General features: G+C 46.8%; 1 protein-coding gene across 1 annotated transcript; it reads right to left on the reverse strand.

The window, feature by feature from the left end:
- Positions 1-43: 43 nt before the first annotated feature.
- LOC107113644 (zinc finger protein 397-like) lies at positions 44-5,051 on the reverse strand. The gene is made up of 4 exons (XM_015414995.1): positions 4,986-5,051; positions 3,046-3,753; positions 2,263-2,392; positions 44-1,153 (listed from the first exon to the last, which is right to left on the reverse strand). Exons 1-4 carry the CDS (start codon positions 5,049-5,051, stop codon positions 84-86), a joined length of 1,974 nt encoding a protein of 657 aa, XP_015270481.1. The 3' UTR covers positions 44-83.
- Between the last annotated feature and the right edge of the window lie 9,362 nt (positions 5,052-14,413).

Raw genomic sequence — 14,413 nt, forward strand, 5'->3', positions numbered from 1 at the left:
ATCCTACTCTGTGGAAATTTTTATGCAGTAGTCAGATGTGGTCAGATCTTTGTGCCACAACCCTTCCTGTCCTCTGAGGGTCATTACGGCTTTATTCCTACATGGGTCTTCTTATGTTTGCGAAGCCCTGTGAGACCGCAGAATCTTTTCTCACAGTCTACACATTTATATGGCTTTTCCCCTGTGTGGGTCCTTTTATGAGCTTTGAGCAATGTGGTCGACCTGAAGCACTGTTCACACTCGGGGCACTTAAAAGGTTTTTCCCCTGTATGAATCCTCTCATGTTTAATTACATTGGTCTTTCGACTGAAGCTCTGCCCACAGTACGAGCATTTATACGGCTTCTCTCCCGTATGTGTCCTCTTGTGAACTGTAAAAACTGAGCTGTTCCGGAAGCTCTGTCCACAGTCTGAACAGCTATATGGTTTCTCTCCCGTGTGCAGCCTCTCATGTACAACAAGGTGTGGTCTCCGGCTGAAGCTCTGTCCACAGTCTGAGCACTGATAGGGCTTCTCACCCGAATGTATCCTCTTGTGCGTTATAAGCTGAGAGCTGGTACTGAAGTTCTTCCCACATTCCAAGCATCTGTATGGCTTCTCTCCCGTATGGGTCCTCTTGTGGATGACAAGAGAGGCCTTCTGGTTGAAGCTCTTCTCACAATCTATGCACTTGTAGGGCTTCTCTCCCGTGTGGGTCCTCTCGTGTCTCAGAAGGTTAGAGTGCTGGGAAAAGGATTTATCGCAGTTTGAGCACCTGAAGGGTTTCTCTCCTGTGTGGGTTCTCTCATGGATAGCCAAGTGAGACCGGTCCTGGAAGCCTTCCCTGCAATAAGGACATTTATAAGGCTTCTCCTTTATTTGCTGTCTCTGATTTTCAAGAAGGTCAAAGATCTGATGGATGCCGTGCTGGAAGGTGCTTTCGTTCAAATCTCTGCGGCCTTCCTCGCATAGGAAACTTGCTTTTCCTTTCTTCTCTGGTTGGTGGGGCCATTGGCATTCTAGTCCTTCTGGACTTCCAGCCACCTTGACCCGTTCAGGATCCAGAAGGCCATTCACATCAGCTTGTTCCAAGCATCCTTCACTGACGTTCCCAGGTTTAGATGTTTCCAAGGGCAGGCTCTCCACAGTATCCTCCCACTCCTGCCCATCGCTCACTAAAATAGAAAGTAAATCAGAACCTGAGTCATATCTCTCTGTCATCAAGAGCTGTGCTGTCTTAGAGGAGTTACAAAGAAATTTAAACGGATTAATACTCAAAATCATATAATCATATTCTCGTTGTTACATTCGTTAATCTTTTATAGCTACACATTTACTAGTTATTATATGATAGTATAAAACTTGTATAAAGAGAAGAAAAACGTTTTCCTTTATTCTTTCCTTCTCTTATGTTCCTTGCCTATATACTTCTTTACCTAGCCCTATAGACAGGAAATAATGGAAATATTTATGGAAATATATTATGTTGAAATGCTGATTATCTTACCATATTTTGACGTCGTGTTATTTTTTACATGTTTTATATTCTTATATTACAGAATGTCCTTAAAGTGTGTTTAGAAAATGATGTTTTATGCTTCTCGCTTTCCCTTTTGTTCCTTTTTATTCTGTACCTCTTTAAATGGCAATTTTTTCCCCCAAAAAAGAAAAGAGCTGCACCGTCTATTGCAGGGGTCCCGAACCTTTTTGAGCTTGTGGGCACCTTTGGAATTCTGACACTGTGTGGTGGGCGCAGCCACAAAATGCCTGCTATAAAATGGTTGCCGCCGCTGACCCTCAGCCACACAGTGAAGATCCTTGTGCTGTGGTAGTAGCTGCTGCCAAAAGCCAATCAAATCTCCAATGACCAATCAAAAGCCTTGCTGGGCAAAAGCCTCACCTAGCCCAACCTACTTTCTAAAAACCCTTGGCATGTGCCAGGAAACATGTTGAAGGGTACCATGGCACCCACAGGCACCACACTGGGGATACTGCAACTGGCAGCAGCTCTTCAGGCAGGGTTGCCAACTGGCCTGGAGAAAAAATGTCCCGTCACTTTATTAGGGGCTTCATGGGATGTTGGTTAGCAGGTGAGGCTATTTCCTTTCACATAAAAGGAAGAGTGTTCACATACACACATCGCTGCTGTAGCCTCAGCAACTGAAATTTGGAGGTACGCTACCTCTGAACATGGAGTTTCCACCTAAGTGTCTCCTGTTAAAGCCATCTAAGCCCGTAGCTTATATACCACATCATACCAAAGTATTCAGTTCTAAATATTTACCGAGAAAGTTGGCTTCCTCCTCCTCCTCCTCCTGCTGATCTTCGATGGAAATGTGCACCTGCACAATGTCTGAGTCATCCTGCTCAGATTTGGGGGAGTTTGCAGCCATGTTTTTGAAAGTCCCCAGGATCTGCAACAGAAAAGGGTGATGTAATTTAGACTAAAGACCAGTCTGGGTGACTGAAGACCAGAACTAGAAGACAAAGTAATGTTTCAGGGAAACACACACTGTCCTCCTTTCCCTGTTATTTCTCCTTCCTTCCTTATTCAGTCATTTCTCCCTTCTCTTTCTTTTTAACTTCCTTTTTTCCTGTCATTTTACCTTCCTTCTTATCCTGTTTTTGTTCACTTTTCACTTTCCCCCCTTTCCTCTGCCTTTCCCCCTTAAAACTCCACAACAAAAAGGGCTACTTACTTTTTTTTAAAAATGAGAGCTGGGAACAAACTCATTGTGGCACTAGATCGATCGCTATTAACACTCCTGCATCATCATGATCTGTCAATTACCATTTTTAAAAAAACCCTCCCTCCCCAAGCCCTCCAGTGGCACAGCTGCTGGCAGGGGTGCTTCTGAGGTAACAAAAGTGCAGAAAAACTCCGTTACTAATGTTGCATTCTCACTGGCTATAAAAGACTGGAGAATCATTAGTACGTGGAAGCAGCCCTTGTTTCAAGAGGCAAGGAAACAGACCAGTTCCCAGCTCTCGGTTTGTACATTAGGACCAACACAATTTTTTGCAGCTTTCACACCTGGGGATTACCTGTCTAAAACCTCATTATCACCTTTTGTTCCAGCCTTTTGGTCTCTTGTGGCCTTTTCAAGATGTCCTCTGCCAGAGCCACCGCCTGGGTGCCAGTCTCAGGGCCGCGTTCCCTCACCCAGCTTTGCATTTCCTGAGGCAGGATGGCCAAGAACTGCTCCAGGATCACCATCTCCACAATCTGCTCTTTGGTGTACCTCTCAGGCTTCAGCCACTGATGGCCAAGTTCCCAGAGTTGACCGAAGACTTCCTGGGGACCTTCAGCTTCCCAGTAGTTGAACTGCCTGAATCGCCGACGCCACATTTCTGGGCTGGCAGCATCCCCCTCATCCTCGATCTCTTCCTTCACTTTCACAGAAAGAACTGGCCTTTCGTAGGACTCTGGAGTTTCTCCACTAAAATCGGTCAGGTTCAGAGCCACACACACTTCTCCAGGCCCCTGGCTGACATCAGTCGTTACTCCCTTGAAGGAGGCCGGAAGCCCCTTTAGGTCCTCCACTGACTGGGCCTGAGGAAGTTTGAAGTGTTCCGCTCGTCTCCGTGGGGACTCCACTGTGGTCAGAAACTCCTGCCACTGAGTTTCCCAGTGCTGGGCTGGCCCCTCGTTTGGCTCTTGCTTAATTTTGGGAGGAGCAAATGCCTTAATGGCCCCAGTTTGGAGGACCAGAGAGTCTTTTCCTTCCCCAGCATTGGGTTCTTTCAGACCCGGCCTCTCCATTTTTAGTCCTGGCTGCAGAGGAATACAGATGTTAATTAAGCGTAAAGGGATGTTTGTGTAGATTAAAAAACCTCTCTCTCTCTTGAACAATATTGCGGAATAACAAGAGGGGGATCCCCGGGGACTGACAGGGGGAGGAGAAATTCTATTTCCCCCTTTTCTTACGCCCTCTCCTTTGTTTCTCTGTCATCTCCCCTGCTCTCCATCACCTCTCTGCCCTGCAAGAGGAGAGTGAAAAGAGGTTTGACAATACTGAAGAAAGAGGTTACAAGGGTGTTGGATTGAGTACTTTCAGTGGAAACAAGGGATGGTGAAAAGTAGACTGCAGACCCCATGACAAGACAGTAGAGGAAGAACTCTTTCCAAATGTTACCAATTTTGCTTTGGCAAAGTACAAAGCTGCCTTTCCACTGGGTCAGATTATTGGTTCATCCAGCCCAGGAGGATTCTCTACTACTGCAACTAAAGTAATTCCTGGGGTCTTGGACAGGTCTTTCCTCACTAAGGTTGTCAACACCCCAGAGAAAAAAGTGTCCTTCCACCTTAATCGAGGCTTAATAGGATGTTATTTCCCAGGTGATGTTATTGACCTCCATGCCATCAAAAGCTTCACTTGCCCATTTCTAGAGGTTAAGCCTCTATTAAAGGGACAGGATGTCTTTTTCCAGGTGGCTGGCATCCCATTCATTAAATGGAAATGTTGGGGATTGAACCTGGGACCTTTGCCATGCAAAGCAGGTGCTCAGCCACTGAGCTACGGCTCCTTCCAAAGCAGCCGTAGTCCTCCCGTGAAGACAAGAAGCATCTTTTACCAAAGCATCTTGGTCCACCAAGTTCAGTATTTTCTGTCAGTCCAGCAGTGGCTTCCCAGGGTCTCTCCCTTGAACCCAGTGCTCTGCCATGAAACTATGGCCCCCTCCAACCCAGAAATCTGATTCTGTTTCCTGTCCCTCCTGGAGCTTTTTGGCAAACACTGATTTCTGGATTTTGCCTCTCTTGCTCTATCAACCTGACCCAAATGGCCCAGGCAAGCCCGATCTTCTCAAATCTTGGAAGCTAAGCAGGGTTGGCCACCAAGGGAGTCCAGGGTTGCTGCATAGAGGCAGGCAATGGCAAACCACCTCTGTTTGTGTCTTCCCTTGAAAACTCTACAGGGCTGCCGTAGGTTGGCTGTGATTTGATGTCACTTTACACACACAGACACACACACACAGAGAGAGCTCCATCGATATCTTCTCTTGTACCTGGAAAATGAACTGTTTCCATTCCATCCACGCTCTGTTCCCACCCTCGTTGTACTGCGATATCATACTGCCCTCCACAACTCCTATTTGCCCTTTTAAGAATGTGAGTGCTGCCATATTGGATCAGACCAGCAGTCCATCGAGTCCAGTTTCCTGGAGGGGCCATGGCTCAAGGGCAGAGCATCCCGGTTCAATACCCGGCATCTCCAGTTTAAAAGATCAAGCAGTAGGTGATGCAAAAGACCTCTGCCTGGGACCCTGGAGAGCTGCTGCCCATCTGAGAGCCAGTCTGGTGTAGTGGTTAAGTGTGCGGACTCTAATCTGGGAGAACCGGGTTTGATCCCCCACTCCTCCACTTGCACCTGCTGATGTGACCTTGGGTCAGTCACAAGCTCTGGCACAACTGTTCCTGAAAGCAGTTTGTGTTGGAGTTCTCTCAGCCCCACCCACCTCACAGGCAGTGTTCCCTCTAAGCTGAGTTAGTGTGAGCTAGCTCAGTTTTTTAGCCTCCAGCTCACACATTTGTTGTCTTAGCTCAGGAAGGATGGCTCCAGAGCCAACTAAGTTATGCGGCAGCCAAGTCGCTCGCTCACAACTTTAGTGCTAGTAGCTCACAAAGTAGAATTTTTCCTCACAAGACTCCACAGCTTAGAGGGAACATTGCTCACAGGGTGTCTGTTGTGGAGAGGGGAAGGGAAAGGAGTCTGTAAGCCGCTCTGAGACTCCAAGTGAAGGGCAGGGTATAAATCCAATCTCCTCTTCTTCTTCTTCTGAGTAGACAATACTGACCTTGATGGACCAAGGGTCTGATTCAGTAAAAGGCAGCTTCATCTGTGTTCTGAAGGGCCAAGAAACCAGGCACAGGGGCCATGGCCTTCTCCTGATGTTGCCTCCTATCACTGATATTCAGAGATTTACTGCCTCGGAACATGGAGGCTGCTTGTCATCAGGACTCAGTAGTAGCCATTGATGGGCTTCTCTATGAACCGCCCTCTTTTGAAGCCATCTATAAGAGACTTCTTTCATTTCAGCACTCAGGATAGATCAGGACAGAAAAGAGGGGGATGCCAGGATGTCAACATTCAGCGGCTCTGTACTTCTGTGGCATTAGCAATAGTTTGATCGGCAAAGGACACTCCTAGCTGATAATGCTTCCATTTATATGCCGTGAAACTTTCTGCTTACCCCTTCTTGCAGATCAAGGGGTTGCTAAGCACCCAGGATCTGGGGACACTGCTTTTTTTCTGGTCATTTGGCAAACCCAATATGGAAGGGGGAGGGGCTTTGGAGCGTTGCTCTCCGTGGCCAGCCCTTTCCCCTTCATCCCCACCCCCCCAAAAAAAAAATTCCTCTCCTTCTTTCCAGCTGGTTCTTTTTCTGCTTCACCGCTCCCTCCCCACTGTCCTCTCTCGGCTCACCTCTCCCGATTGCTGCGCGCGCCTCCCCCGCAAATCCGCACTCCCGTCCAAACGCCCCAAGCAAAGTCAGACCGTCCACAAAGATTAGCCGTTCGCTCCCCTCCAGCCGAGGGAGAAGCACAGGAAAAGGAAATTCGGTGCCATTCAAGTTTCCTGCGTTCTCTAGGCATCGAGTCGCTGTTGATTTAACCCTTTGAATCCATTCTAGGAAGCAAGGGGGAGGGCTTGTGTGCCTTTGTCTCGGAGCATTTCTGAAATGGGCGGTTCTCCTTTAGATGCTCTGCTGTGTCCATGATTTGGGGGGGAGGGGGTTTGCTTGGTGGAGAGAGAGGAAGGTCTCTCTCCACATGTTCAGGGGCACTCTCCCCCCTTGCTTATTGACTTCCACGGTTCCAGAACCCCATCTGAAAACAAAGTTATGCAGAGAGGAGGTGCGGTAAACACAGCAAGGAGATGGGACTGAGCCATTGGGGGTGAAATCAGGCGTGGGTCCTAGTGGTCCTGCTGGATCTGACCAGTGGGCCATCCAGTCCAGCATCCTGTTTTACGCAATGACCAATCAGATGCCCCCGAACACCTAGAAGCAGGGCACAGAGGTCAAGCCTTCCACTGCTGTAAACGCCCCCCCACACACACACACACAACAAGGTGCCTTGAGAAGAAAATGGCCTGCCCTTTGAGTAGATCGTTGATGTGTAGGAATGGGCAGGTGAAATTTTCTATGGCCTGGAGGCAAATAACGTCATCTGATAAACAACATCCCATAAAGCCTCTATTAAACAGGGCGGTTTTTTCCCCTCTAGGCAGCTGGTAACCCTAGTTGCAATCCATGATGTTTGTGGAAGGTATTTTAAGTAGGGTGTTCTTAATTTTTTTAAAAATAGAAATGATAGAGCTAGATTTCCCTGCTTGGTGCTGAAAAGATGGGGTTGACTTTATAAGCATCTTTAATTGTTTTTATGTCTTTTGGGGATCCCTTCTGATAGTTTTAGTTTCAATTGTGTTAATGATATGGGCGTTTTCGTTGGTTTTTATGGTTTTTAAGATGCAGTCATGTGTGTTTTAATTTGTTAGCCACCTCAGTAGCCCTTATGAGGGCAGAAAGGCAAGGTATAAAATAAATAGTGTGTGAAAATTCATAACAGTAGAAAAGAGCAAGAGTCCAGTAGCATCTTTAAGACTAACAAAATTTGTGTGCCCTTCCGCCCCCCCCCCCAAGTACTGCCCCTCTGCACTCCCTCTGAGTACCTTGGCTGTGATTCAGGTGTATCTCCCACCCACCTACCTGTCTAGGGGATTGTCTGACAGAGCTGGTGGAGAGACCCCTCAGTCCACGCTATCTGCTGTATCTCCAGGCATTTTGGTCTGACATAGGCACCAAAGCCTATCTTGGTGTCTACTGAATCTAAATCACTCTGAAGACTGGATGGGGCACCAGTAAAAGGAACTGAGGCAGGCAGGGCTACTGAGAGCCCCACAGACCCACCAGATGAAGACTCCCTCTGTGGCTGCCCCAGATTCAACCGAAACATGAAATTTCTCAAGTGCTGAAACAGCCTGGGGGAGGGGGGCAAGATCACCTCATCCTGCCACACTGTGGCCTTGCAGCATTTTTAAATGGATGAATTCTTCTCTGAAAGGGCACCAGTGGTCAGGGGTTGGGCCCCTGGCTGCCACAATGTCTCCTTTGGCTCCTAGACTCTATGGTTCTTCCAAGCAGGGTTGCCAACCCCGAGCTGAGAAATCCCTGGAGATTTTGGAGAGGCGCTTGAGGACAGTGGGATTTAAGAAGGGGAGGGACCTCGGTGAGGTATAATGTCATACAGTGCACCTTCCAAAGCAGCCATTTTCTCCAAGGGCTCTGATTTCTGTAGTCTGGAGACCCAGTTGCAATTCTATGGGAAGTCCAGGTTCCACCTAGAGGCGAGCAATCATAGTGCAAAGTTGCAGCATTCCACTTAAATCAGGCCTCATGATGCTTGTGAGCAGGGGTCATTTCGTAGGAAAAAAGGTGCAGGAGCTCATTAGCATAACTCATTAGCATAGCTTATTTGCATATGCCACACCCCCTGACATCACTGGAAGTGTGTCAGAAGGCAACACTCACCACTCAGGCTCCACTGGACTGTTTTGGATCTAGCTCACACTAACTCAGCTTAGCGGGAACACTGGTGAGGATATGCCCTTCATGCTCCTGGGCTGAGCCAGCACATATTTCCTCAGGAAGGGGAATCAAATGAGATCTAGGGTGGATAACACAGGAGAGCCACAATGGATTCCCAATGGCCACTGAATTCTCTGTACCAGCTTGTCTTTTCTCCACAAAATAACCTTCCCATCAGCAGAACAAATTTAGAGTCCAGTGGCACCTTTAAGACCAACAAAGGTTTATTCAAGGTATGAGCTTTTGCGTGCATGTGCACTTTTTCAAATACATTGGAATGGTAGGTAAGGTTCAAACTGATAGACAGGGACTAACTTACATTGGAATACGTTGGAATGATAGGTAAGGTATGTATTTGAAAAAGTGTGCCTTGCATATGAAAGCTCATACCCTGAATAAACCTTTTTTGGTCTTAAAGGTGTCACTGGACTCTACATTTGTTCTATTGCTTTAGGCCAACACGGCTGACCACCTGGATCTTACCCATCAGCCTCATCTTCTGGTGGGCTGGAACCTCTCTTCCTGCCATACCTTTCACACACATCCTCCATACCCAGAGGCACCACACCTCTGAATCTCGGTGCCAGGAGGCAACATCAGAGGAAGCCTTGGTCTCTATGCCCTATTGGTTTAGCCCATGGCAACTGGACAGCCACTGTGTGAGACAGGATGCTGGACCAGATAGACCACTGGCCTGATTCAGCAGGGATCTTCTTATGTTCATGCCAGCAGGGAGTTTTTAGGCACTGGTTCATTGCTTCTAAGGTTGCAAGATCCAGGTTGGGAAACTCCAGGAAATTTGGGGGTGAAGTCTGGGGAGGGCAGGGACCTCAGTAGGGTACAATAGCATACAGTCCGCCCTCCAAAGCATCCATTTTCTCCAGGTAAACTGATCTCTGTAGTCTGGCAATGAGCTGTAATTCCGGGGGATCCCCAGGTCCCCCCTGGAAGCTGGTATCCCTAGCCACTCATTTCCTGGCTGTTGTTGAAGAAGGCGCACCACCACTTGGTTCATTTGGACTTGAACATGAAGGCTGGCACAGAATCTGCAGGCTTTCTGACACAACGATTGCCAACAGCTTTGCTAGGCGCTGCTCCTGTGCTTTTACTCACAGCTTAAGTTGCAGCAGGTGATGGAAATACTACTACACACAGATGCACACTGTGTAATGCCTGCAGCTCACGGAAGGCAAGAAGAGCCGTGCTGGATGGATCAAGCAACACTTCCTATCAAGGACAGTCGCTCTGTCAAAGGAGAGACAGGCGCTGCCCCTCTAAGCTTCATTTCCTCCAAGGGTTAAATCAACAGAGCGGAGTTTCACAGAGAGGCCCAAGAATTTGAGAAGGAAGCCGTGCATTGGCAAGGCCCTTTCCTCTGCCTAGTAGAAGAGTGGCCCTTTGGCGGGGCGATTTATTTATTCTTTTTAACCCCACCCTCGTTTCTAGCAAATTGGCTTGCAGAGAGACGCCTACAAAGGAGGTTGTGTTGCAGAGCTGGCTGCGTGGACAGGTGAGTGGGTGTTAAGGAGAGCTGCCGGCAGTGATGGGAAAGAAATGGGAGGGGGTGAGGAATGGCATTCAGAGAGAAAATAGGTAACCCTAATAAAATCAAGGGTGTGGGTGTGATTCTACAGCCGATCGCTTCCAAACGCCCCAGGAAGGGAGGTGGGGGTGGTGGAACCCATCCTAAAACCAAAAGAATAAAAATCTAAACTCAGAATGTTCAGGATTCCACCCACCCCCCCAATATTTCAGAACATCCCCTCCCCCGAGAAGAAGAAGTCTGGCTTGTGTTTGTATGGTGGCATTTTTCTGGACCGTTGTGGTTAGTCCAACGATTAGATTAAAAAAAGATATCTGCTGTTCGGAGGTTAAAAGAACCTTTTTAGGGGTTAAAAAGGTGCGCCTGCGTCACTGAGCTCCAGATTATTATTATTTTACAGTGGGTTAATCATTTTCATCTCACTGTAAAGACTTATAAATCCATAAAAGAGGCATGCTCCCCTTCTGCCCGCGCAGGAGAGAATCCGTTTTCTATTTGTGATGAACTCATAGTTGAAAACTTCCCAGAACAATGTGTTCCCCCTTGAAGCTTACTGCTTCATTCATATGAAAATGTATGCAGATTTTAATGGTTAAAGCGTATGAAATTGATCGACTCAAATGTTGATTAATTCTAAAAGGGTAGGCAAAATGCATTTACCTTGGCATGCTAGTTTTCAATGTACAAGGGACTGAGGAGGGGGGGACGAGGCTGAAGTTGGTTCCTTATTCCCAGTTCCTTATTAGGGTCTTATTCATGAATTCATCCATAAACAGTGAGGAGAGTTTGAAAGCTCTGAACCCCAAAATAAGATTTGGACCCCCAAACTTCATATGCTCCCATGTTTAGCGAACTCCCCCCTTCAAGGAGACATATGCTGTGTCCTGGTCCAAAGCACGGTTCTTGCGCCAGCTACTCCAAAGTGAGGCGCCCCCAAGGAAGTCACACAGGCAGACAGTGGGGCCTGGCTGCACCCCAAAACAATCTTTGGACCATCCCAACTGAAACATCCCCACGCTCTGAAGACTGTCACCTGCAAGATGATATAGAGTGAAGCCCAGTCCAAACACTGGTTCTGGTGCTACGAGCTTACGAGAGAGCCAGTTTGGTGTAGTGGTTAGGTGCGCGGACTCTAATCTGGGAGAACCAGGTTTGATTCCCCACTCCTCCACTTGTACCTGGCTGGATGACCTTGGGCAAGCCGTAGTTCTGATAAGAGCTGTCCTTGAAAAAGAGCAGTTTGTGTCAGATCTCTCTCAGCCCCATCTACCTCACAGGGTGTCTGTTGTGGGGAGGGGAAGGGAGTGCCTCCAAAGGCCTGTATTTCAAAGAAGATTTGAATAAGGAAGTGCCCTCTGTACCCAAAATGACATTTAGACCTACACACTTCATTCACCCGCATATTCAGTGGACTTTCCCCTGCGAGGGAACATATGCCGTGTACAGGGGTCATTTCGTAGAAAAAGAGCTAGGGGGACTCATTAGCATAACTCATTAGCATATGCCACACCCCCTGACATCACCGGAAGTGTGTCCTCCCCACAGCCGGCGGCGACCTCCAGCGGGCACCAGCAGGGAGCTCCAGGCCCCGCCCTCCCGCACCTCACCCGGGGGGATGGCGTCCCCCCGCGTCCCCCCCCAAATGACCCCTGAACAATGCCCTTCAGTTCTCTATATAAGAGTAACAGGTCAAACCCTACACCAAAGGATAAATGGACACAAATCTGACATCAAGAATCACAAAACAGAGAAACCTGTAGGAGAACATTTCAACCTCCCAGGCCACTCCAAGGGGAGCCTCAGAGTAGCTGTTTCATGTCAAAGGAATTTCAGAAACAGACTGGAATGAAAGATTGTGGAATTGCAAGTTATTGCAGCACTCAGGACAATGGAACTCCCAGGGTTTGACAGAGATATCGGCTGCTTATCACACCACACAAGCCAATTCATTGTGTTCTTACTTATACCCAGAAATTACAGTTTGTTGGTCTTATAGAGGCCACTGGACTCAAACTTTGTTCTCACATCTGTTGTTCACTCATTGAATAATAGAATCATGGAGGGGATCTCCAGGGTCATCGAGTTCAACCTCCTGCACAATGCAGGAAATTCACCAATACCTCCCTCCCCACCCCCAGTGACTGCTATTGCACGCCCAGAAGATGACAAAAAACCTCGACGATCTCTAGCCAAACTGGCCTGGAGGAAAAAATAATCCTTACCCCAAAGTGTTGATCAGCATTTCCCTGGGTGTGTAAGAAAGGGTCTTACTATCTGTATGCCGACATGCATATATGTCCTACTCCATGTGTTATTCCAATCTTTGCTACATTTTTTGCTCAGTTACATATGCATATTGACTCTATTCAGCTCTTCCTGGCAATTATACACCCCCCCCCTTGCATGTAATATTTGAGGCAATCTATTTTAATGTCTGTAAAGAAGTGTGCACACGCTGAGTCTCTGTTCTCCCTTTTCCCCAGGATTGAGACTGGTTTGTCTTTGGGTGCTGCTGGACTCTAGTCTCATTCTCACATCTCCTTGTTAATTCTTGCATTGATGTGCTAATTTGCTGCCATCCCTTGATTCTTGGCCAAATGGTCCAATTTCAGCTCTACATATACAGTTTGTTTCTTAGTGGCCCCTCCTGATGGCTGCCACCACCCACTTTTTTCCTGTAAGTAGCCCTTGAGATTTTGTTCCAATTTCTCTGAAGAGCTGTGCTTTGCACATGAAAGCTTATACTTGGAATAAAACTTGGTTGGTCTTAAAGGTGCCACTGGACTCACTTTGTTCTGCTGCTTCAGCCCAACACGGCTACCCACCTGAATTGATCTCAAAGGTGCTACTGTGGAAAGGTGCTCAGAGACTGGAGACGAAGCCACATCGAGACTGGTGCTATTGGAAAGCTAGAAAGAATGATCCTGACTTTGAGGACAACATCATAAATGCGATCTCACAGATGCTACTGTGGAAAGGTGCTCAGTGACTACAAACTAATCCACATGAGACTGGTGCTTTTGGAAAGCTAGAAAGAATGGTCCTGACTTTGAGGACAACATCATAAATGCATTCTTACAACACTATACTTTGCTACAGAAAGAAAGATATCGGGAGACCAATTCTACTTGGTCAAGGAAAGCATTTCTACAAATCAGTGATGTCACAATTCGGTAAAGAGCCAACCCACATATATGAAAATGCACATTCAGTATGCTCCTGAAATAGGTCTGAAAAAGTAATCCTACCCCAAACAGCCAATGTGGGTTATGTTAAATAAGTTGTTTCAGGGCCAAAAGCATCCCATGGACACTTGCACCAGTTGGCATACAGATAATAAAGAAGTTAGCAACAGATGTGAGAATCAAGTTTGAGTTCAGTGGCCTCTACAAGACTCACAAAGTTTAATTTCTAGGTATAAGTAAGAGCAGAATGACTTAGTGTGTGTAGTGGGATAAGAAGCCAATATTTCTGTTAAGCCCTGATAACCCTATCGCTAATAATCCTAACCCTAATAACCCTAGCCCTAATAACCCTAATCCTAACCCTAATAAACCTAACCTAACCCTAAAAACCCTAACAATCCTAAATCTAACCCTAGTAACCCTAACCCTAATATTCCTTTTCCTAACCTTGATAACCCTAACCGTAACCCTAACAACCCTAACCCTAATAATCCTAATCCTAAAGGTAATAACCCTAACTCTAACCCTAATAACCCTAACCTAACCCTAACAACCCTAACCCTATCCATAATAACCCTAACCCTAATAACCTTATCCCTAATAACCCTAAACCCTAATAATCCTAACCCTAAAGGTAATAACCCTAACCCTAACCATAATAATTCTAACCCTAACCCTAATAACCCTAACCCTAATAAACCTAACCCTATTAAGACAAATCCTAATAACCCTAAACCTAATAAACCTAACCCTTACAATCCTAACCTTAATGATAATAACCCTAACCCAAATAATCCTAACACTAACCCTAACAACCCTAATCCTAATAACCCTAACCCTTCTAACCCTAACCCTTACCATCCTAACCCTAACACTAAATGCCTAACCCTAAAACAATCCTAACCCTAATAACCCTAAAACGAATAATCCTAACCCTAATAATCCTAACCCTAATAAACCTACCCCTAACCCTAGTAACCCTAACCGAAACCCTAATAAACCTAACTCTAACCCTAACCCCCCTAACCCCCCTCCCCTCTCCATTTGTTCATTTCAATTGTATTTTTGTAAGGTGTTCTGGGGCCCCATTGGGAAGAGGGGAAATCCCTATATCAATA

This window comes from Gekko japonicus, unplaced genomic scaffold (assembly GCF_001447785.1).
Source record: "Gekko japonicus isolate JY-2015 unplaced genomic scaffold, Gekko_japonicus_V1.1 scaffold5085, whole genome shotgun sequence".
Lineage (NCBI taxonomy): Eukaryota > Metazoa > Chordata > Lepidosauria > Squamata > Gekkonidae > Gekko > Gekko japonicus.